The sequence below is a fragment of the Pantherophis guttatus genome, chromosome 1 (genome assembly GCF_059756535.1).
Source record: "Pantherophis guttatus breed Tessera chromosome 1, ASM5975653v1, whole genome shotgun sequence".
Taxonomy (NCBI): Eukaryota; Metazoa; Chordata; class Lepidosauria; order Squamata; family Colubridae; genus Pantherophis; species Pantherophis guttatus.
The window spans coordinates 242,370,814-242,395,833 of NC_142063.1; the positions used below are offsets into that span (position 1 = coordinate 242,370,814).

The window sequence follows — 25,020 nt, forward strand, 5'->3', positions numbered from 1 at the left end:
CCCTGGGTAAAAAGGTCACAAAAAGCCTCATTTTGTGGCTTGAATCCCTCCTTCACATAAGGTTGTGTTTGTCTGGGATCAATGCTGCCCTTGTACTATAACTTATAAAGTTTCTAGTGGCCTTCACATCCTGGACCAATTGACTTCAGAAGCTTATTTGCCTATTGGTGCTCCAAAGTAGTGTTTCTCAATCTTAGCAACTTTAAAATGAGTGGATTTAAATTTCCAGAATTCCCCAGTCCTCTTTAAGTTGCCAAGGTTGGGAAACACTGCTCCAGAGACAGGCAGCAAAGACAGCTTATTCCCCATTGGAGGGAACTTTTGGGTCATCTTGCCACTGGATTCCTGGGTCTCTCCCTCCCTCCCTTTTGTGAAATGTGCCAGGCTGCCTTGTGCTGTTTTTCCTCTGGCTTCTGGTCCTTCAATAGTCCCTTGGTTGCCACTTTTCTGCTTTTCTTTTTCACTGCAAGATGCAAAAGGAGCACAATTTTACTTAGGTGCCCTTTAGTGCTGATCCATTGGCCGGTTGGAGAAAGTGCCTGCTGGTTTAAAAGAAAAATTCAAGAGCTTTCAGAACTTCAGGAAACCGAGGAAATCTTCTGCTTAAAAAGCTTTGAGGAATGAAGCAGGCAGCTGGATATTTTGATCCTTTCAATGTGTAAAAAGTTGCTATTCAAATTGAATCCACACGGGTGTCTAATGCACAGAGCACAGTCTACCTTTGTGTTAAATACTTTTTGACATGTATGCTTATGCACACTTCTAAAATGATCCAAAAGTATCACCTTATCTTTGCTAGTCTAAAAAAAAAGGAATCCATCTTTTTTTTTTCTTTTAATTTGATTTATATGCCGCCCTTCTCCGAAGACTCAGGGCGGCTTACAATGTGCCCAGCAATAGCCTTCATCCTTTTGTATATTTATACAAAGTCAGCTTATTGCCCCCACAAACTGGGTCCTCATTTCACCTACCTTAGAAAGGATGGAAGGCTGAGTCAACCTTGAGCCTTGGCGAGATTCAAACCCTGGAGTAATTGCAGGCAGCTGGTCTTAATAACCAGCTTAATAACAGGGTGCCTTAAACCCCTGTACTACCAAGGCTCTGATTTAAGGAATCCATTTATTAAAGTTAATGCAAATTCAGGCTTGCAGTAAAGCATGAGAAAGGTCAGAATCCTTTAGGAAATATCATAAAAGCACTGTCCTCGCCCTAGATTTGAAAGCCTTCCTCCAAATACAGTAATTTTCAGTGCAGGCAAAGCCTTATTAACAATATCATCCTTGACATCTTATCCAAATGACTTAAAGTGCTGTTCTGTTATTGTTTTTTTCTCTATTTCTAACCTACTCAGTCCAAAAGGCTGAGTTCATCTCTTGATTTCCCCTCCCCCTCTTTCCTTATCCTTTCTGAAAAAGTACACTGCAATTCCAGAGGTTGAATCTGAGGAGTGGATAAAGTCACATTTGGGTTTAGGTAGCTCTATACATTTGATAGAATTCAGAACTAAGGAGAAATTTCCTGACACTTAGAACAATTAATCAGTGGAACAACTTGCCTGCAGAAGTTATGAATGTCCCAACACTGGAAATTTTTAAAAAAATGTTGGATAACCATTTGTCTGAAGTGGTGTAGGGTTTCCTGCCTGGGCAGGGGGTTGGACTAAAACCTCCAAGGTCCTTTCCAACTCTGTTATTCTATTCTAATCTGAAAAGTAGTTCTGATTCCTTTTGGTATGATCATGCTGCTGCAATGTAAGAATATCCAGGATCTTACAGTGGCAGCAGGACACACAATACTTTTTGAAACCAAGAAATAAATATGAATTTCTAGTCTTTTATATATAGCAATAGATATAGCACTTAAGACTTATATACTGCTTTACAGCCCTCTCTAAGCAGTTTACAGAATCAGCATATTGCCCCCAACAATTTTGGGTCCTCATTTTACCGACCTCAGAAGGATGGAAGACTGAGTCAACCTTGAGCCTGGTGGGATTTGAACTGCCAAATTACAGGCATATATGCAATTTAACTCCTCATCGTGTCAATCTCCTTTGGCAAGTAAAAATATTCAATAGGCCAGATTCCTCACATTTTCCCAAATAAAGTAAGAAGGATAAATATTTGTAAACTACATGTAAAAGTTGGTGGTGGAGAGGAAAATTTGCATTCTTTATAACCCTAACAAGAAACCCTCAGCTGGCTTTCAGGAAAAGAACAGGATAGGAGAAGCAGCTGGAAATCAGGATATTCGGAAAGAGGATGCAAAAAACGGCCCATGAAGATTTGGCTCAAGTTGTTTTTGCAGTGATACAGGTAGCCCTCGACTTACAACAGTTCATTTAGTGACCATTCCAAGCTACAACAGCATTGAAAAAAGTGACTTATGACTGTTTTTCACGCGACAGTTGCCCCATCCCTGTGATCACGTGACCAAAATTCAGTTGCTTGGCAACTGACTCATATTTATGACAATTGCAGTGTCCCAGGATCATCTTTTGCAACCTTCTGACAAGCAAAGTCAATGGGAGAAGCCAGATTCACTTAACTGGGTTATTAACTCTGGTTATTCACTTAACAGCTGCAGCAAGAAAGGTCGTTAAATGAGGCAAAATGAATGATTGTCTCACTTAGCAACAGAAATTTTGGGCTCAGTTGTGGCCACGGGCTATCTGTACATGCTCGATAAAGAGAGTTAGCTCTATTCATCATTACTTTGCCCAGCCACCGACAGTACCTGTGTATCCTTTGCTTTGGGAAAATATACTCTTGCCATTTTAAACTCAGAGGATTAGAAGATGCTTCAGCAGGGAAAGGGAGCCCCCATTTTCACTGGTTACAATCCTTCTTTTCCACTCTCACTATTGCTCAGGTACATTAGGAAGAGTCTGCACAGAGAATCAAGCCCTCTTAGCACCAAACAGGATGCACTAGTGCATATGGAGATTCTCAGTCATCCAGGTCATGGTTGTCCCAAAGGTGCTTTTTCAAGAGGCAAGTGAACTTTCTGGTTTTTCTTTGAAGACGTTTTGCTTTCTCATCCAAGAAGCTTCTTCAGCCCTGACTGGATGATTCCCCATTCTCCCCACCATCCAGTCAGAGCTGAAGAAGCTTCTTGGATGAGAAGCGAAATGTCTTCAAAGAAAAACCAGAAAGTTCAGTTGCCTCTTGAAAAAGCACCTTTGGGACAAGTGCAGTCTCTAATTCGCGCTAGTTTTTCCTTAGGTAGCAGAGCAAATGACAAATAAAATCATCTCCCAATTCCCATTGAATCCCCTACCAAAGGAGGCTCTCCTCCTCCTCCCCCTTCTTTCAATATTAAAAACTAACCCTTTTGGACCCCAAGATTCCCTTTTCCCTTTTATACCAGTTTAAGATTTCCATTGCCACAGCCTTCTCCCTTTCTTTGCCGAACTAGAACTGCTCTTGCGCCCAGCCTCAAGCTAACTGTAAGGAGCACTCCGCTTTGACATGCCTTCTGCAGGAAGGCGGTCCCTCAATTCCCGCATCTCCTCTTTTGATTATCGTCCGGGGTGGGTGGGTGGGGGGACGTCCAGGGAATCGTCGTTGCTTGCTCTGAGGTCGATTAAGCTGCAAGTCACAGCCAGCCAGCCAGCCCACCCGCCCAGGCGAAACCCGCTCCGAGTTACGCGCTGCCTCTTTCTTTTGCCGCACAATGGTTCGCATTGACCATTTATTTACGCCGTACAACAAGGCTGCTGTTTGCTCAAGTCAGAGGAGCCTTTTTAGTTAAGTAACAGAGAGAGTAAGGCGCGGATGCTCCACGGTTCATCTCTCATTCTCTCTCCCGTCCCCTTCCCCTCTCTCATCAGGACCCAGCTGTTAGCCGGCTGCAAGCGTCACCTGAGAGAAAGAGAGAGAGAGAGAGAGAGAGAGAGGGAGAGGGAGACAGAGGGAGGGAGGGAGGGGGAGAGAGGGAGGGAGGGATAGAGAGAGAGAGAGAGGGAGGGAGGGAGGAAGGGAGGGAGAGGGAGAGACAGACAGACAGAGGCAGAGAGAGAGAGAGAGAGAGAGAGAGAGAGAGAGAGAGAGAGAGAGAGAGAGAGAGAGAGAGAGAGAGAGAGACGGGGCGAACTGCCGGCTTATCCCCACTTTTATATGTAGGCGGATCCCTCTTAGCTGTCCAATCAGAAAGGAGTTAGGAAAACAAATAGATTGGGGCTGGAGATCCCTGGCTGGGGATTGCCTGCGGCGAGGGCGGGGGGGGGGGGGAGGGGAAGGGAAGTGGCGGTGGGGAGGGGGACACCACTGGGAACCACGAAATAATGGCCAAAAGGCAAAGCCCCAGCTGTCACTGCAGCAGGTCGAGAAAAGAGCGAGGGATTTCCCCAACGGTCTTCTGATGCAAGGCAGACCCCCAAGCGGGGTGGCTGGAAAAACGGTCTTGTTCAGAGTTAGAGGGAGATGAGTTGGAGATCCTCACCTGAGATGCGCTTGCTTGCAAGTTCAGAACCACTGACAGAGCCAGAAGTGCCGTGGCTTTACGATTTGAGGTGTGTGTGTGTGTGTGTGTGTGTGTGTGTGTGTGTGTGTGTGTGTGTGTGTGTGTGTGTGTGTGAAAATACTCTCCGCCAGCTCGTATTTCCAGAGGGCTGCAAAAGCTTTACTGTTACTGTAATTGCAGCTCACCTAGCTGACTTTGGCTACTTTCGAAAATTAGCCAGAGGGGAGGCGGCTGCAAAATCTCCAACGCTGTGAATTGGAGGGCGGGCAGAAGGCTGCCAGGCCGAACTCCCTTGGATCTCCCCAAACAATCCCTCAAAAAGCTGGACGCCAGAGTCTTTACGGAACCGATGAAAAGTGAGCGAAAGTCTTATAGGTTAGTTAAAGCAGCATGGAATGAACACAGATCTCCCCCCCCCACACCCCGTCAGAAGACATTCAGGGTCACCAGTCCCCTTACCCACGCCTGGTTTATAAAGGCGCGTCCCGCTCCCCGCTACTTTTAACCCTAAAGAGCTTGAGGCTGTTCATCCCTATTCCCTTCTCTTTGAAGAAGCAAACCAGGCAGATCGTTGGGACCGGTTGCCCTTCGTTTTTAGCCTCCCCAAGATGGCACGGCTACAATCGGCATGAGAAGCGGAAGGGGCTTCGATCCCCCCCCCTTTTTTTTGGGGGGGGGGTTAAAATAACATGAGAACTGCCGGCGAAAAAGTGCCGTGGTTCACAAACCATTCGTACTACAAGGTGCTTTAAAAAAAAAAAGAAAGAAAAAGAAAAGAGAAAGGCGAGTGGGGGCAGATCGGGGAAGCTCGGCGATCCTCATGGCAGTAAAACACGCAAACCTGATTGGGGTCCATCCTTTCACCATCCTTCTCCGATGCTGCTAAGATTGCCACTTTCTGAGACTCCCAAGGGGGTAACCAAGCATTCTGGTAAGGGAAACACACTCTGCACATGCTTAGGAGTGATCTCTTCCGCCCGGGTCCTATTTCACACCGATGGGTTCCCGGGACTTCTTGCTTGCTAAACGGTGTTACTGACTTCTCGGTAACAGCGGTGTCTGAAGTCAGAAGTTCTGAGACGTGTCCGCAAAGTGGGATCGAGGCCCGTAGGAAAGGCAACCGGGCTCGGGGTGGGGGTGACTGGGACTGGCTCCGAATGACTCTCCGAAAACGAAGAGCCTATTGCCCGGGTCTTCTCTAGATCCACCGCCGCCCCTCTCCGGAGCTCCCGCCGTCGCTTCTCCCTTGCTCCCGCCTTGGTTTGAGGCCGGAATCCTGACGGAAAAAGAGGCGCTGTGTCTTTAAAGGGCTCTGCGCGGAGCTCCCGGCAGGAGGCGTACCTCTCTTTAGCTTGTCCGCCCGCCTCTGCTCGGCTGCCGCGGCTGCTGCTTTCAATTGAGCTCCGCGCGCCGCCTCTGCTTTTCAGTCCAGAGCCCGGTCTGACTACAGCAGCTCCGCGACTTTTTTGCGGTAGGACCGTCCCTGCCACCTGCCTAGCTTCTCCGAACGGCCGACAAGGTAAGGGGACTTGCATATTTGGTCGCCCTCCCCCGCTTAAAAAAATCCCCAACAGGCTGTTAGTGTGTGTGTGTGTGTGTGTGTGTGTGTGTGAGAGAGAGAGAGAGAGAGAGAGAGAGAGAGAGACAGACAGACAGACAGACAGACAGACAGACAGAGGCAGAGAGAAAGACAGAGAGAAGCAGAAAGAGAAACAGAGAGACACACACACGAGACAGAGAAAGAGAGGGAGAGAAAGAAGGACACAGAGAAAGAAGGACAGAGAGAAAGGGAAAGAGGGAGAGAAAGACACACACACAGAGAGACAGAGAGAGGGAGAGAGAAAGAGAGGGAGAGAGTGGGAGAGAGAGAGAGACAGACAGAGAGAGGCAGAGAGAGAGAGACAGAGCGACACACACACACACAGAGAGAGAGAGAGAGAGAAGGGCAGAGAGGGACACAGTGAGAGAGGGAGAGAGGGAGAGAAAGATAGAGAGAGGGGGGGGAAGAGAAAGAGAGAAAGAGAGGATGAAGGGAGGATGAATAACTACCAAGACCGAAAGAAAAGCATCCCAGAGCGACCAAGTGGTGAAGACACCGGACCTCTGCGGACAGCTACCTTGCTCAGCGTTCTTGAAAGCAAATCCAGGCGAGAGCGCAATGAAAGCGACCCGACCAGCCAAACTCTTTAGCAAAAGCATATTTTTTCCCCTAAAGATAATAATAATAATTGCCCCCACATCTTTGATTACTCGATCTATCTAATTTAACAATCCGTTCTCCTGTTCGCTCTTGCTCTCTCCCTCTCCTTCTGCAATCTTAAATCCACTTACGGGACTTGGAAACAACTTTAACAGTAATCGCCGCGGCTCCTTTCCAAGTCAAGGCCAAGGCTGAGCAGTAACTTTGCTGTCACCAGCCAGCCAGCCACTCATCAGTCTAAAAATCCCTTCTTTCCCCACCCTGCCTGTTGGCAAGGGAACCCTACCCCCAAACTGGACCTTCGCTGTAGCCTCCTTCCGACCTGCCCGCTAGTTTTGTAAAGCGGGAACCCGGAGCGTTGGAAGGGAGGCAGTGGGGCTCCGGAGTAAGGCTTGCGGGCGTCGATCTCCGTCTGCTTCTTTCTTTCCCTTGCCCTCCCTCATCCTGAAGCTTTCTTCTCCATAGCAACAGTCTCTCTCTCTCTCTCTCTCTCTCTCTCTCTCTCTCTCTCTCTCTCTCTCTCTGTGTGTGTGTGTGTGTGTGTGTGTGTGTGTGAGAGAGAGAGAGAGGGAGAGAGAGAGAGAGAGCGCGCGAGAACCTCAAAAAAGCCTGCTAAAAGACTTGTTCTGTAGAACAAGTCACTAAATCTGGTTTGCGGGAAAGGAAAATGCCTTACTTAGTTTTCGCGACCACGTTCGGCTTCTCACTACAACCCCTGTTTGCAGTAGAATTGCTTGAAAGTATGTGGGATGCAGCCTTTGTGCAGAAGTCAGAAAAACGCCGTCTTGTTCGCCACCTGATCGGCAATCAGCTAAGCCATCCTTCTGGCACTGAACCCTGTTCTCAGTCCGACCTATCGCCAAGATACACCGAAGTTCTTGGACTGAATCCAATCGGACTCAGCCGTTTTAATACATTCCGGCTTATCTAGGACTTATTGCTGCCAAGCGATCCTTATTCGGCTGAAAGCCAAGCATCTCTGTTTAATTGATTTCTAGATTAGGCTTTTAGCTTGGATAGATTGTGCTATACATTCAACCACCAAAGCCAATTTTTTTTTTCAAATATTGTGTTTTATAATCTGGCACTTTGTTAAATAAACTGGGGTTTCAAAAAGCGAAACCTACTTTACGGAATCGGACCCAGTTGTCATGCTTTTAAAAGAATCCAGCAGTCTATTCCCAACAATGAAAATGTTAATCAGAAGCTTCTTTGTGCAGCGGTAGGAACAAACCTTACATTGAAGTGTTGCATATAGTGTAAAAACTTTAGGAAAAGGAGGATAAAGGAGAACCTGAGTGTTGACCGAAAAGAAAGAAGAAGGAAGGCAAGCAGGGGGCTTCAAGAGAAGGTGGCAGGGGTGTAGGAGTGATGAATGGATCAAATCACAAATATTTGCATTCCCATGGTTAAAAATCTGCGAAGAATTGCATTGCGATGGAGTCCTCCCCCCAAAAAGTGCTCGAACAAGTAAATCTATCATCTCCTCAGATCCTTAATTAGGATGCACAACTCTTAGGCAGCTAAAAATTAATTACCATCTTAAAATGCCATTAATCATGGGCTCGGCAGAAACGGAAAGACGGTGAATCTTTGGCTGAGCTAATAACAGGCAAAGGGGAATCTATCGTTTCTTTGGAGTGGAAAACAAGTGGATTCTGTGAGGTCCATGGGATGTTTTAAAGAAACAGAATATCAACATTTACAGAACTATCAACATTTATTTGCATACTTTGAATAGCCAACAGAAAGAAGGTGGCCTGGTTTATTTCTGAAAAGCTGTGACAGGTCTCTTTCTACTTACAAGCAGAGTTTTGGAAGATACAGAAGATAACAACTGTATATTAAGAAAGAACATCTCAAAATACTTCGGCCACAGCAGGATTTGAACTCTGCTGACTGCCAGCAGATTTTAAAAAAATATTTTCTTTAGGAGGGGGGAAAGCATATTGGAGACTCAATCTGTCAAAGATAGGTTCTAAATATATTGATGAGAAAGGAAAGGTGCATCAAACAAAGGACAGGACAGGAAAAGCCAAAAAGACTGCCCACACCTTTTATGTATATTTACTCAAGATTTTCTTGTTTCAAGCCCCTCTGCTGGGATTGAACTCCTAAGATTTGTAGAGTGCACCTAGCTTTACAACTTTAAAGCCATCCTAGTTTTGTCAGGATGTAATACCTGGGAATAAATCCTAATGAATTCAATCTAATTAATTCTCCATAGACATGCCGTTAGTCTTGTTAAGTCCTTCCCAGATGGAGTCAATTTAACCTGTAGATGAAACAAAATTTGCAAGCTTTTTGGGGAAGCATATGTATGCTTTCATGAAAGCAAACTGGAGGAACTGTTCTTTTCCATCGCTAGTGGTAGCGATGAGGAAAGTGCTGATTGGGGATAGTACCAAGAAATGATCTCTCAACATCATGCAACTCTAAAGCCTGACGTAACATTATTGTCCAGCACAGACAATTTTGGATTGGCTTCATGCTTTTAACAGACCAGCCTTCTATTCTTGATGTATGCATTTGAATTTCCATTTTACCTGCACACTTGGCTCGGGCAGGAAAGAAAATATGTTCTTTCCTAGGCTTTAAATATTGAAGAAAAAGAGTACATCAAGTTGCCAATGGCACCCAAGCATGGAACTGACACGCACAGCTACTCCTCTAGCTTCTCCTCTACTCACTGCAATTCAGTGAAAGAGGCAGAAACAAAGAGCACAGTCAAGGTTCCATTTATCTGAAATACATGTATATATAACAGATCTGCCACCTCTAGAAAAATAAATTAAAAACTAATTATTTCAGAAAATTATCATAAAAGTGGTGCATACCTCTTGAGGCATGTTCATTTTTTTTTAAATGAACATATTTAAATATTTATTTAAAAAAAAAATCTAGGACCAAAATGAGTTACATATTTGAGGAAAGGACTTTGCTTATAGAAGGAAACTTACAACCATTGCAAGTAATCATTTATAAGGTTTGAATACCCTACTTATCACCCAAAATGATAATTTTGTCCTGTAATTTAATCAGCCCTAAATCTTGTTCAATCCTGTTTGTCTGCTTTTTCAAAATACCCTGACAGGGTGATTTTAGTTTTATATTTTACAACATATTTTGCACATATATAAAGCATTCAGCATGTTAGGAAGTTCAAATGTGTGTCGCTCTCCATGGTACTGAAAAAGGGAACCAATATTTAGTTGCTAAAATTCCAGTTTAGCATAGTGGTAAGGCATCAGGCTAAAAATCAAGAGACTGTGAGTTTTAATTCCATTTTAAGCACAAAGCCCAGATGGGTGACCTTGTGCCAGTCACTTTCTCTCAGCCCTGGGAAGGAGACAAGGGCAAACCACTTCTGAAAATCCTTGCCAAGAAAACTGTAGGGATTTGTCCAGGCAGTCTCCAAAAATAGGACAGGATGGAAGAAGAAAAAGAAGAATCCAGCAAAGTAGATTTGATGATATCTTTCTGATTCACAATCATCCAACAAAAGTTGAGAGTAAATAATTTTGCAAAGTAAAAACAGATGCAATATCTCATGCCAGAATTCAATTCCCTAGATAAAAGAATCTGGTGAGTCTTATAAAATAATGTCAAGCTGACTAGATAGAAAAACAAAGAAAATGCAGAAATCCTCATGAAATTAATAACGGGATTCAAATCTAGCAGTGGCTGTTAATAAAAGTTAAGTTACAACATTTTTGGAAAGGGAAGTCTTACAAATAAAAGAAATTATTTTCAAAACTATGTTGTCTCATCTAGAGGCACCAAACTAGAATTATATTTATTCATTTTAATATAAGCTTGGTTTTACCTTGTATTACCTTGTATTTGTTTTTGATCCAAATTAAAGTATTATGAAATGAATAATATATCCAATAGAGACAATCTCACACTGCAGTTTCATGGTAAAATATTCCAGAAGTGCACTGAAGGGGTCGCTAGATCCCCTTCTTTTCATTATTAATTCCCTCCCCTTCCAGTTCATTGAATTGCCTGTTAGTCTGCAGAAGTAGCCATTGCTGATACTTACTTTTGACATCACTGTAAGTCCCAAATTTTAATAGTTTAAAAAAAATCCCAAGGTTATTTATTTATCCCTTATTAATATGTAAATTTCAGTTCAATTGCAGATACGATAAATACCTTAATAGTAGAAAGCTATTCTGATTTGTTTTCCCATAACACAAGCTTTAACAGTCATAAATCTTAGTTATTTCATGACAAGGAGTAGCCTTACCCATCTTGACATCAAATCCCCTCTGCAGTATTCCTGGGAGGTTATGAAAACTGTAGTTGCTTACACATGGAGGGCATCACATCAAGGAATGGCTTCCTAACACGTTTGGTCTGAAATAGATGCATGAAAGGTGCAACCTATCATATTAATATCCAATTGTTATTCTTCTAGATGAACCAAATGAATCCAGGTTTAGATAAAGCAAGGCACAAAACAGCATAAGAAGAATCAGATTCTAAATTTCTTGGTGCAGTTGGGCCTATCCTTTTTTTTTTTCATTCCACAGTCTTACGGAGAGATAGATCGTCACACTTGTTGATGTGGTTCTATGTCATCTTAATTTATAGAATGTCTTTTGGATCTTCTTCTGCATTAAAGTGGGGAGGGGCGCATTCCAAGACAGAATAAATCTCCATTCATTTTCATAGGACAGTAATAAAAGTTACCCTTCCCTCTCCCCCTATTGAACCATAATCAGTGCCTAACAATTTGAATGACAATGTCTTTCTTTCAAGAAATGCAAAAAGATTTGTGTTCTCCACAAAATGTGGTTTAATGAGTCCCCCTCTCCATTTTTTAAAAAAGCCCCTCAATTGTTGAAATATGACCCTAGTAAATATGTCTTTAATCTGATAAGTATATCTGTATGACAGACTGAGGGAGAGTAGTGAAAATAGAGATGAAAAGTTTCTCAGATTACTCTATTCAACTCTAGACAAGATGAATTCCTATTAAGTTTAAAGGTATCTAAAACTTCCAGATATCTCAATTTCTACATTAATAAGGCCTTCACTAAGAACTACACATGAACCTGATGAATACATTTTAGGTTGCATTTGCTACCTATGTTTATATGGTGTTTTTAGTCTTACAAAACTTAGCCATTGTTACAAAAGTATATAAAGGACATTAAAAACAGAACTTTTGTAATAGGATATACATGAGAGCAGAGTTTAGAAACGTGGGGAAAAAAAGTTTCCTTCACTCACTGTTATTTCTGACAACAGCATATATACACCTATACAATATAGGTCTACATAAAGTAAGCTTCCTGGGTTCAGTATAACTTCCTTCCAGATAATCTGACATCAAATTACAGCTTTGGTTGTAGATAAGCGTTTAATTCTGGTTGTCATTCTTCCTATGGGTTTATGCAAAATTAGTTGTGTGGATTGATTGATTGATTGATTGAACGAATGAATGAATACTTGTGAAAAAGCAAATGCCTATTGCTTCTTTGTATACATTTGGAATCAACAGAAACGTCATTTTCCCCCAAGTCTTAAGAAAGGATGTTCTGTCACCCATCAGTCAGCAGTGACTTAATTTTGATGGAGCGGTCTTGTTTGCTCTTCATGCTAAGCCTGAAGCTGCTTCTATGGAAATCGATCCGCTCTCAGTTTCAAGACTTTGGAACTGAAACTGACGCCAATCTCACAATCGGAGGAGCAATGTTGAGAAGGGCCCAGCATGGGACTTCGGGCTCCCCAGACAGGTGAATCCGGGATGCAAACCTCCCTCCCCGTCACTCACTTTGACCCCAGACTTCCCGCAGACTCCCTAGTCTCAGTTTCGGCTGCGTTATAGTACCATTCTCGCTTCAAGTAGCCCATTTGCTCATCGCCCCAGGAAAAAAAAACAAAAACAAAACAACAACAACAACAACAGGTTATTGGAAGGAAATCACCCAAACGCCAGGCACGTCACGACCGCCACGTTTCTTTCAAACTGTAACATGGTTTACTCCCAAAGGTTGGGTTGGCGATGGCATCGGCTTGAATAAGAGAAAGCGGGTTTGGGGGGGGGGGGGAAGGCCGCCTTAGCTGGCGGCCTCAAGACAAGGCGAGCTGTCTCCGTTTCTCACACTTCATCTTTGGCTGCGCGTCAGAAGCTGTGCGGCAGTTCAGTGGAAGGGAAACCCATCGGCCAAAGCGAGCGCCCGCCTCTTGCTCGGTGGCGGTTTCGCCCGCTCGGATCGCCTATTGATCTCTCTCTCTCTCTCTCTCTCTTTCGCCCCCCCCCTCCCTCCTTTCGCTTTTCTCCTCAGGTTCGCCCGGCTGGCCAAGGCGCCCCCAGCCTCCCTCTTTGGATTTCTCCCGGATTCCTCTCTCCCCTCCTTCCGCTCCCGCTCGCCCGACTACCATGGATGTCCCACCATTCCTTGCAGGCGAAGGCTGCTCCTTGGCGCAGTGAATGAAGAGCATGCAGGCTCGGCTAGCGGCGTTGGGAAGCGGAGAGTCCCTTGCCTCTGTTGTGACCATGCCGTGATCGCGTCTCAGGGCCAGGCACTTTTGACTACGGACGGCTTCCTCGGCGCTTTTAACCCGACCCGCGTGGGGGGGGAAAAATAAAAAAACCTTGACGCTGAAGCAAAAGGGGGCCGAAAGGGAAGCGGCGCGGGTGTGCGTAGGGAAAACACCATGAAGATTATTTCCCCGATTCTAACTCATCCAGTCTTCAGAGGCACCGCTCGGCTCCTGCTTTGCTTAATGTGGATTGGATATTCCCAAGGCACCACACATGTGTTGAGATTCGGTAAGGCGGCCGTTTTATTCTCCTCCTCCTCCTCCTCGCCCCCTTACTCGCTTTGCCTTTATGTTGTGTCCCCAGGATTTGGTCAGGGAAGGGAAAGGGAGGTCGGAGGGAAGAGGAGAGGAAGCTACTTCCGGGCTAATCGCTATTTAGACTCTTCCCGGTTGCATTTGAGGCGCCCCTTCCTTCCCACCGTCTGACTTGGAAGCGAAGCGGCTTAAGGAGCGAAAACAAGCCGAGGGAAAAACCGCTTAGCCAGGGAGCGCCCGCCCCGCCAAGCCAAGCCAAGCCAAGCTAAGCCAAGCCAGGCAGGGCGGGCTGGACTTCTCTTTAGCAAAGAAAAGCTGGCTTTTGTAGTTCTCTCTCTCTCTCTCTCTCTCTCTCTCTCTCTCCCCTCCCCCCCGGAGTTGCAAGGGGGTGGTGGTATGCGAGCCTCTGTATGCCTTTTTCGAAGTTGGCTCCCTTCTGATTTGCCAGGATCGAAGGCATTGTCCGTCTGATCGAGTCAGTGGCTTCCAAGCTTTTAAATTCCCGGCCGGATAGAAAGGTCCCTCTCGCGCCGTTTCCTTGGTTTACAAAGCACTTTCATCCACGGATCGATGATTGGCGAACAGGCAGTTGTGGAAACTCCTTAACGCTCGTACTTTTCTTTCCCGCCCCATTCCGCCTTCCTCCAAATGAGCTGGGAAGGGTTCGTTTGTTACCGGTATATGGAGAGGGGTGAAGCATGCCTACCTTGAGCCAGGCAAGGGCTTTTACTTTAGGAGGAAGTGTGCCTGAGACTACAATGGCAATCTAGACCCCCCAGAAGCCAGTGGCGGAGAAGGACGGGGGTGGTTTTCTCAAGTGGGACGGTAGGCGAGTTCTTTAGCAGCAAAGTACCTGGCTTGGTTGGAGATGTCAATACTGTGTCCTGAAGTAGTCGCTCTAGTAGGCTGCCTGAAGGCCAGAGTTTCTTCGAAAGAGGCGCTGGATGGCTGTGATCGTTGGATTTTTTTTTTTTAAAAAAAAATTATTCGGAGGGGACATTTCAGTCTTGACTTTTTTCAAAGGAGTTTACGTCTCCCTTTCCGTCCTGCATTCTTGAGAAACCTTGCTATTTAATAAACAGGGTGCAAACTCAAGCTTTGGAGGGTAATGCAAGCAAAATAGACAATGTTGGGGAGGAAGGGTTCAAGGTCAGGCTTCTTGGCATCCCTGGGCTGTAAATCTATCCAAGAAAAGTTAAGTCTGGCAGAAAGAGAAAGTTAAGGTCCGAAACAGCGGCTCCTCATATGAAGCCCATAGCTAAACTGAGGGTTCGATTGGAATCATTCCAGATTGTCGTTATTAGAACAATGAGAAATAAATAATATTGGGATAAAGTTGTGCCTAATTCAAGGCGTGTTTGTCTTCCGAGCTTTCTCCTGCCGCTGAAACAATTCCTTCCCAGTGAGCATCGACAACGTTGCTTTGTGTGTGCGTTGGAACAAGATAGATGGTTAAAAATTGAGGAAGGAACTCGCAGCTGGGATCTGGGAAGAAGTGAGGATGCTCAGTGATCTTTATGTGACAAGGTAGATTATTCCTAGCTACCTTTCCCCCCCCTCTCTCTTTTCCTGCCCCCCCTCCAAGCCCCTGTCCACAATTCTTGTCGCGTTGCTGTTAGCAACCATCATCAGGAATGCCCCCTTCTTTGGAATGAAGCGCGAGGTAGTTCTGAAACACCTGTGGGGCATGGCTGGCAGGGAACTGATCCGTAGCCTGCTGAAAGCACCAAGCAGATGGACGTTGCTTGTGACACTGTCACTAAATGTTGACTGAGCACAGACATCCGCTGGGCTTTGGATGACAATATTATGCTTTCTCTGCAACTTTCACCAGAGAGGTTCTGTGGGGTTAATTAAAGCTGCCCCTGTGGGCAACTTCATCCCATTAGGCTTGTTTCAAGGAATAGTTTAGTGAAATGTTAATTGATCAGACAATGAAGGTTTCGCTCCCTCCTTCTCCAAGCACTGGAATTTTATTTTTTATTTTTTGCGGGATGTCCTTCTCACTTCTCCAGACTTGTCCGGTGGAAGATAGATCTGGGTGGGTTAAGTCTGTGTAACCCCAATGGGGGCAATGGATCTGAAGCTCATCTAAATCCCCCCCCTTTTTTTTCAATTTCATCAGAATCGGATACCATTCTCACTCCCCAAACTATGTTCTGGGTAAAAGAGATATGAATAAACAGCAACCAGAGCTTTATTCTGCCACAGAAGGTAGCTGAGGCAGAAAAGGGATGAAATCCGGAGATTTCAGAGATTTGCCTTTTCCCAGCGTAGTTTTATTGATCAGAGGCAGCAAAACTGGAGATGCAAGGATGTGCAGGCGAGGGGACCCTGGTAATTGTCAGCTGTGTATATTGCCTGATTTCGCCAGAGAATGTCAAAGAATTTGTTGAAGCACTGACGCATGGTGTATGTATGTGTGTGCGTGTGCGTGCGTGTGTGCAGGCACTGTGTGTGCTCAAACTTCAAAATAAGCACTCCCTTGGATTGTTGGAGTAGGAATCAACCGTTGTAGGGAAATAAAAATGAATGAAATCCATCCAAAACAAACAGAAGTTTCACTCTGAGGGAATATCTGGCTAAAGGAAGAAAGCATCCTTTGAGCAGATAAGGGAACATGCCCAGACATTTGCTGTTTGTTCTTTCTGCTCTACTGAACTTGGAACATTGACAGTAAGGGTTCTCCAACCACCAGTCCCCTCCTCTTTTTATTCTGTTACTCCTCCTCCCTGCCTCATCAAACATTTGGTAGACTGTTATCTCATCTTTTCTTCAGGTGATCAAGGGAATATATGTTGTACTCCTCCTCCCAATTTTCCTCAGAGCAAGCCTAAGAAATATTGACTGGCCAAAAGTCATCTAAAGGGTCTTTGGGGCTGTGGATAGACTTCTGCGCATCTTAATTGCTCTGTCACACTAGCTGTCCTGTGTCTTCAGCTGGTATTTTTGGTCCTTGATTTAAAGTAGTGGTTCTCAACCTGTGGTCCACGGACCCCTGGGGGGGGGCACAGGGGTCATCACAGGGGGTCCACGAAGGCTTGAAGAAATGTTATGATTTAAATCTTGAGTTAAGTCTTGGTGGTCTGTGGTCTCTGGCCACAAAAGATATTTAAAGGGAGTCCATGGTGAAGAAAAGTTTGAGAATCACTAATCTAAAGCATAGTCAGCAAATAATTTTGTCCATTGCTTTCTTTCCCCCCCCCCCAAGTTCCTTCTGGGCGACTGGGGAATCTTTAATGCCATTATGCATAAATCCATACAGCTGTTGCCCAGGCTTATCCCATTAACACTTGCACATGAGTGTGCATTTGTACAGTCAACCTCAATGGAAAGTGGTGCTAGAAAAGAGCTACTATGTTTGTGGTTAAACATTGGCATTATTCTTGTATTATTTGGCATTAGATGCATGTAATAGTAAATGTAGCGGTTTTGCAGCCTAGAAACGGTAGCCCTATGTTAGACAATAATAATTAATCCTGTGGGAGGGAGAGGAAGGGAAAGAGGGAGCTAGGAAGGGAGAGAAAGAGATATTAAGGCCAGTGGCCATCAAGGCCAGGGAAACAAAAACCAAATGCCAAATCAGATTCTTGGCCAAGAAAACAGACCAGCTTTTGGCTGCCTATTGTTTCGCTAGCTTATTCTTTGCCACCAACAAATATGAAAATTCCCAATCTTTCTGGGGAAAAACAATCCCTTCAAAAAATATTTAGAACACCATCCTGGTGGTTACATTCAGATCTGAAGGGGTCATGGAAGTGAGAGAAAAGCCCAAGGAAAGATTTATTGCAATGGGACAGTCCTAGGACCAGCAGAAGGAAAAGGATTGATGTGGGAGTTTCAGACTGGTCTCCCAGATATTCATTAAACAATCTGATGAAAGCTTTCAATCTTTAGATTCTTTCTTTAAGGGAAGGTGGCAGGCAAACAAAAGCTAAATATTCGTGAGGGTGTGCAGTTCAGTGCATGGTCCTTCCTTTTGAAGACAGGTTTGAGACTTTTTTCCACGTCAATATTTTTTTTGAATGCAGATTTATTTTATAATTACCGTGGGAAAAAGCCAAGTGAATGTACGTTGTGGTATCATTTCAAAACCTGATAAAGTACATGTTGTTTTGAGGGGTTTTTTTCCCCCGCCAAAAACACTCTAACACATTTATGTAGTTGCTCATCTCATTGGAAGCTTTCATTTTTTCCCTTCTTCTATGGAATTGTGTCTGTGTCCCTGTGATCTTGTGGGATTCTCAGAGACTGCTTGGACAACTTCCGGCAGTTTTCTTGGCAAGGCTTTTCAAAAGTGGTTTGGCATTCTAGGGCTAAAAGAAAGAGGTTAGTCCAAAGTCACCCAGCTGGCTTTGTGCCAAGGCGGGAAGAACTCATGGCCTCCCAGTTTTCTAACCTGATGCCTTAACCGCTATATCAGGATTGTTCCCCTTGCCAATTTACAGAATTAAAAACAAAAAAAGCAATATAAGGACAACCACCAAAATAAATAAATAAATAATAATAAAATTAACCATAAAAATATAAGCTATGGGAGATTATACTGATCTGATGGAAAGCTTATTTCATTGTTTTGCATTTTTCTCTGTCAATTTGCACATCCATCTCTAAGCATCGATATGCACAATTCAGCTTTGTGCATTTATGACTTGCATGTTTTTAATATTGAGGCTTTTTACTACCCTGTTTTTAAACTGGCAACATTTCTCTTTTGAAATCAGTTTTATGTCAAATCTATCTGCCTAGTTACTTCCTCACTTAAACGTGTGTAACGTTTTCTTGCTGGTATGAGAATTTATATATTTTAACAAGCTGTTCATAATAATGTCTGTGTGTACAATTGATCTATCAATCTTGAGAAAGTAATGATTAAACTTAGGCATGTCATCTGATTAAAGAAATCATAACCAATGTATAAGTGCTATATTATATAACTTGTATTCAATTCATCTATTTGCATACATTTGCATATGAATAATAGCAGTGGCATAAAAGTAGACAGGTTGGTTTCTTTGAGTTAAATTATATTCTTGCTGCTAAATAACCAGGATTTTGGAAGAGGCATTCTATCTCCTAAATGCATGACAGAATACAGATTTTCTAATTGCTCTTGTAATCTATACTTTTCATAAACACTAAAATAATATTTTATTAGCTGTTTCCAGAATAATAGATAGAATATTATAGAAAATTTTAAATTAATTATTTTAAACTTTTCAATATATTTTCTATAAAATCCTAAACTGATTGTACTCACAACATCTACAATTGACCATAAAGACTGACTGCAAATACAATTTTTATTTCTTTATGGTATCTCTCTACAATTCTGTAACAATGGCCTACAGGGACTGAGAGATATAAATCAGAATTTAAAGTTTGATACAAAGTTAATAAAAATATATATACAGCATAGAAATAAATTTCCTGAGAAGTGTGGAAAATAAGAAATTACTGCAGAAAGGATAAAATGTGTAAATTTTTCTTTTGAGATTGTGTCATAAGCAGCATGAATTTCTCATTCTTCCTTTGGAACTATTAGTCATAACTAATGAAGTATCATATAGTGTAGAATCAAATACTTTGGAAATATAATGCTAACCTTATATTTACATGAATTTGCAATACATCATCATCATCATCATCATCATCATGGTGTCTATGATGAAGAGCTTCAGGACAAATACAGTATTTAGGTCCATGTTTCTTCTGAATTAACCATTTATTTTCCTTTGAAATTTCTTTGAGGCCTAGCTGAGACGTAATATATAGCGTCTCAGGGCTCACATACGAATTATCTTTAAAGCTGAGGTACATATAAGTCTTGAATTTACTCTACACTATCATCTAAATTATCCTGCATACTTCACCTCATAGAGTGAGTAGTATATTGCTTAATGCCATAAAATGCAGCATCTCTTCATTTTTTTTCTTCATTCTTATGTTATCTTCTTTTGCTTCTTCATTCCAAAAACTATTCAAGGGTATGCAAATGTATAATAATGGCAGCTAAGGGAGCAACATGTATTTATCATTTTTATATTTTGAACCAATTATTTATTATTATTATAGCCTTTGGTTTCTTTCTTACTGTTAAAATGCAACAAACTCAGTGTGTAATAAAAAAAAAAAATAGAAAAAGCCATAACAAAGCAATACGAAAGAATGGTTAAAACAAATAAAATCGAAATACATAATTAAAAGTAATTCAAGACTCAGATTGAAAAAGATACATTTGTACCGAAGAATAAGAATAAGGGTCAGTTCTAGCTTCAAAGCAGATACGTCCTACAAAGATTCAAGACCATATTGGTTGGAAACATGCAGAAGAGGCCTTCCTCCTGCAGTGAATATACAATAGCTACAATGATGATGATGATGTCCTACAAAAGTAAAGTATAGGTCAACAATTGCATTTAGCTTCTCATTCAAGGGTTGGATTCCAAAAAAAAGATAGGCATGGCCAGGATAAAAGCCATTATTTATTTTAAAGTCAATTAAATCAAGATTATTTATTTATTATTTATTTATTAGTTCAATTTATATGCAGCCCTTCTCCGGAGACTCAGGGTGGCTTACAATGCGTTAAGCAGTAGCCTTCATACTTTTGTATATATCTGCTTAGTAGGGCTTTCGGGCCCCCCAAGCGGTGTTCTTTTTTATACAAAATCAGCTTATTGCCCCCACAATCCGGGTCCTCATTTTACCTACCTCAAAAGGATGGAAGGCTGAGTCAACCTTGAGCCTGGTGAGATTTGAACTTGCAGTTATTGCAGGCAGCTGGTGTTATTTAATAGTACTTTAGTCTGCTGTGCCACCAAGGCTCATTATTTTCCCAATTCACTTATCAAAAGTAAATAGAATATCAACACTTTGGAAGCACCTGGCCGGGAGGTTTAGATTTTGCAGTCATGCATTGTGAGAGAGTATATTAGAAGTTAGAGTGATAGAACTTTCCTGCCTGGGTGACAAGAGGCTTCTGTAGGAAGGATCATCTTCAGAAGGATTTTTTTTTAGACTTGTTAGGTCCAGAAACAAGATTAAAACTTATCAAATAACAAGAGTTTACGGACTTAAAAAAAAATTAAAATCAGCACTTTTAACTGAGTTCAGAAAATTGGTAAAGTAACATCTCGAGAGTCATCTTTGCAGTAGAAAGGCTCTTACATTTTGTCATACGGATTTTTCAAGGACTTCTGGTGTTTTTATTTGCGTGTGTCATTTTTCTGAATTCTGAACTTGCAGGGCCTCTTGAGTCAAGTCTGCCTGATTACTCTTTTGGAAAATTATTATATAATTACAGGCATCTTGAGTAACAAAGGAACAAACTAGACATAAAAGGATATTAACATTTTCACTTATGACTTTTATTTTTGTTTGTACATGACCTTTAAACAATATGCTGTTTTAGTGAATCTTGTGACAAGGGGAATTTAGTTACTGGAGCCAGGGAGAACATTTATATCAAAAACAGATACTCCTCTGGAGCAGCAAAGATTCTGTTTATGAAGTTGTGACAGCCGTATTTTCAATCCACTGTATCTTTTGGAGATTTCAAGTTGACTACACACAAGGTAATGAATCTTGCTTTAGATCAGGGGTGTCAAACTCAAGGCCCGTGGGCCGGTGGGCCAGTGGGCTGGTGGGCCGGTGCTTACATCTGGCCTTCCTGGAAACAGTGAAGGACCAGTTCACGGTGCCTCTGCCAGCAAAAATGGAGTTCAGGTGGGCTGCATGTGTCCCTCTCAGGCTCCATTTTTGGCCACGATGGCCTCCTGCAGCCCTCTGCCAGCAAAAACAGAGCTCAGGGGGAATCCATTTTTGCTGACAGAGGGCTGCAGGAAGCTGTTGCAGTCGAAAATGGAGCCTTGACAAGTGACACTGAGCTGACCATGCCCTCTGACCAACCCCCCCAGCCCCCGAGGTCAAAAACAACCCTGATGCAGCCTTCAATGAAATCGAGTTTGACATCCCTGCTTTAGATTTTCACCCATATCTAGCACTTCTTTAAAACTTTATAGTACTCTAAAGATTATGGTTGAAATAATGGCACTCCATTATCGAGCACATTCTGTGAGCCCTGGCGGCTAGTTAAGGGTGCTCATGCTTTTATAGGAAGGTTAAGAAATAGAGACTTTCATAGACAAGGTAGAAACTAAAACTCTTCGGTGTGACTTCTGCTAGAAGCAGCTAACTGAAGACTGTTGGAAAAGGTCTCTGGTTAGAATATCAGAAGTGACAACAAACAATGTGATCTAATCATTGCTGAAAGTGTGTTACTATTGCTTTTCTCAGGGTAGGTAAAAGAAATCAGAAATGAAAATGGCCACGCAGACAGCCAGAATTAAATCTCACCTTCTACTCTATCTTTGATGATGGGAAATGAAACCCAGCGAGGGTTTTAGAATAGAATGGCCTGCATGGTATTCTTGCTAATGGCGATGTAATGATATAGTACTGACAGCTGGATGGTTGCTTTTACAAAGCCATTATTATAGGTACAGGGAGCGAAAACGGCTGGTATTGGGATTGTCTATGTGCTTTCCGTGGTCTTTTCCTGAATGGTAATAGTGTCTTTTACTTGAATGTGCCCACAGCAGGGACTTCGAGTCAGATTTCTTTACAAAGATTTGCTCTCAGTCCAGAAAAAGGATTCTTGCTGGTTCTTGCAGTCAATCCTCTGCATAGGAAAATAAAGTCAAGCTGAATTATGTATTAACACATTAAACTTGAATAAATCATCACTACCCCCTCACTATTTTTCTGCAGGTGTTTAAACTGTGCTTGAAGTAGCACATAGCACATTGTATAGTAGCACATTATATAGTAGAAGCTAATTTTGATCTTTTGATTTAGGGATGATGTAGAAAAACTGCTTAGGGGGTCACAGGGAGAAGTCCAGACCCACCCACCTCTATTTGGTTACCAGGAACCAGGGGGAAATTTTGTGTGCTAAAGGCAAGGGCTGCAAGAAGGTAGAGAATAAGGCTTCAATAGTAAAATGCTAAAAGCAAAAAAAAAAAAAAAAAAAAAAAGGGAGAGAGAAAGAGAGAGAGAGAGAGAGAGAAAGAGCAAGACATTTGGAGGAAAGTGGAGGTTAAGAGTCCCCTGAAGGAAGGAAAGGGATGTAGAGCATGGTTATTGACTGGTCCAGATTAAAGAGCAGAGAGGAAGATTTCAATTTGATAACGTCATAGTCCTTCCTGTTTTTCTTTGCTGCGTGTGCCAACTATTTTGTAAGGTAATTAAATTGGCTGATTGAAGTCACAGTGGTCATGGGGCGATAAAGACCATTTGGATTTAATGGAATTTAAAAACAACAGTGCTCCATGCACAACTCTTACCGAACGAGAATTTTAATGATCCATTCAGGGTGCTGACTAAATAGAATGTCCCGGAACACGTTTAATTGAAAGGGCAAACCTGATTAGATATATGCTGTCTTTATGACCAGAGACAGGGAAATTAACATGATCCTTTTAAAATGACTCATTAATACATTATCAAGTTTTAAGGGAGGTCAAATGAAGAGTCTCATATGGAAAAAAAAATCTTTGGGGATCCTTACTCATACATTTCAAGTCAAGTCAATTTGAATGAAAGAATATCCTGCTGGTTATAAATACATCCTTTTTATTTTTAGCGCCTGTATTTATTTTTTGTGTGTATTCTGAATTCAATTAACACTATCAGTGCAAATGTGAGCAATAATGAATGATGTGCTTTCTTCTTTAGAGATAAGGGAGGAAGCCTCATTTTTCTACTTAAGTTTAGTATTTTTGTTTCTTAAATGTCTGATAATGATGTATTGTTAGATGCCTACTCAGAACTAAAAATAAATAACTGGATGGTGGGATGTCTACACACACTTTTGATTTAAAGACTCCTCATTATAAATGTGGTACTATCATGTGTTTTGGGATATCAGAGAAAATGTAATACATAACAATATATAGTCATATTTTCATAGCTGGAGAATAAAAAAGGCTAGCTGAATAAAAGTGCAGCCATCATTTTGTTCTTCCAAATTTATGCTCATTGATTTGGATCAAGATTTTAGATATATCATTTTTGTCACAATGCAGCTTATATTTCCATATGTAGACGCAGAAACAGACTTAAGATACAGATATAATATACACTTATGCATTCATATTGTGCAGCAATGTGTAGCAAATGTCAGAAGTGATGCTTAAACACGACAGCTCTTTAAATACTTCTAGTTCACAAATATTAAGGGAAGATGATAACTTTCTTTTAATGGATAGAACAAAGCTTTTAAAATCACATAGAAGGAAATAGTCACTGCTGCCAACAGTGATATGATATGGCTGCAATGGTTCTCACCAGTAGTGGGTTCCACTTACCTTCGCTATTGGTTCGGAATCGGGAGCGTGCTCATGCTCTCTTTGCTTGCACACATGTCCAGAGCGTCCGTGATGATGTCCGGGTGGGTGGCCGCCACTACCAGTTCTCCTAAACTGGGGCAAACCGGTAGAAACCCACCACTGGTTCTCACTTATCATTAGACAAGCTGCTGCATTTTGTATCAGCTGTAGCTTCTGAATAATCTTCAAGAGCAGCCCCATAAAGAGTGAGTTACAGTGACCATGAGTTATAATGACCATGAGTTACAGAGTCAGCATGTTTGTTCTACAATTAGCCACAAAATGGTGCACCAGCCAAAACATGTAGGCCATGACTTTTACATGTTGATTCAACAAAAATTTCAAGTCCAGACAATAGAGGAGAAAAAGGAACCATAATAGCTGGACCATTTATATTTTAGGGAAACATTATGTACTTCCCCCTTCACGAGATACTTTATTGAATATTATGCATTAAATATGAGATTGCTGAAATCATCAAATCTACTAGTATGCATATATGCATAGATAAATGCATATATTTATTAACTGTAAAGTGCTATGAAGTGGTATATAAGTCCAAGTGCTATTGTTACTACTCAAATTGCTCTTTAATATTTGTCCACAGTCTGTAAGAAAGGTATTCTTGACTCCACTTATTTTTCTTTAAAAACAACTCCAGAGACTGAAGCTTTGCATGGATGTTCCATCAGTAAAGTGCTCTGACCAGTAATGAAATGCATGTCCCAAAATTAACAATTAAGTAATTATAAAAATGAAATATGGATTCTCCTGTATAGGAGAAAAAAACTTCCACATCCAAAAATCAATATTCTTATCTTAATTAGCGCACAACATTATTGAAGTACTTAGCAATGCCTAAACTGGAATGGAATTTAAAAACATGAGGTGAGTACTCAGAACACAATTCTCCCCATTTGTTATCTACACTTTGCAAAATATCTACAGAGAACGATAGCTCTGTTCTTCTCTCTCCTGCTCAGTGAATGATCCTACCCTTTTTAAGAAGGAAGGTTTGGGCCTTTTATCATTCCCTTGTGGAGACAGAGTTCTGGGAATGGAGAAACTCAGTTTAGTTTGCAAAGATGTGAAACTTTTTCTCAATTCCTACAAAGATTACAATCATGAAACATGCAGAATCCCATTTGACCT

At 42.1% G+C, this 25,020-nt stretch overlaps 1 protein-coding gene across 3 annotated transcripts in view; it reads left to right on the top strand.

Annotated features, from left to right (window-relative positions):
- The first annotated feature begins 4,659 nt into the window (after positions 1 to 4,659).
- GRIK2 (glutamate ionotropic receptor kainate type subunit 2) overlaps positions 4,660 to 25,020 on the top strand; it is a 522,039-nt gene continuing 501,678 nt past the window's right edge. The window contains exons 1-2 of one of the 3 annotated variants that reach the window (XM_087882606.1): positions 4,660 to 4,839; positions 12,964 to 13,451. In XM_087882606.1, the coding sequence (XP_087738732.1) occupies positions 13,337 to 13,451 (115 nt within the window). In that variant the 5' untranslated portion in view covers positions 4,660 to 4,839; positions 12,964 to 13,336. Of the gene's footprint in view, positions 4,840 to 5,853; positions 5,984 to 12,735; positions 13,452 to 25,020 lie in introns of those variants that run through there. The other 2 variants (XM_034409067.3, XM_087882605.1) reach the window with 2 other exon arrangements.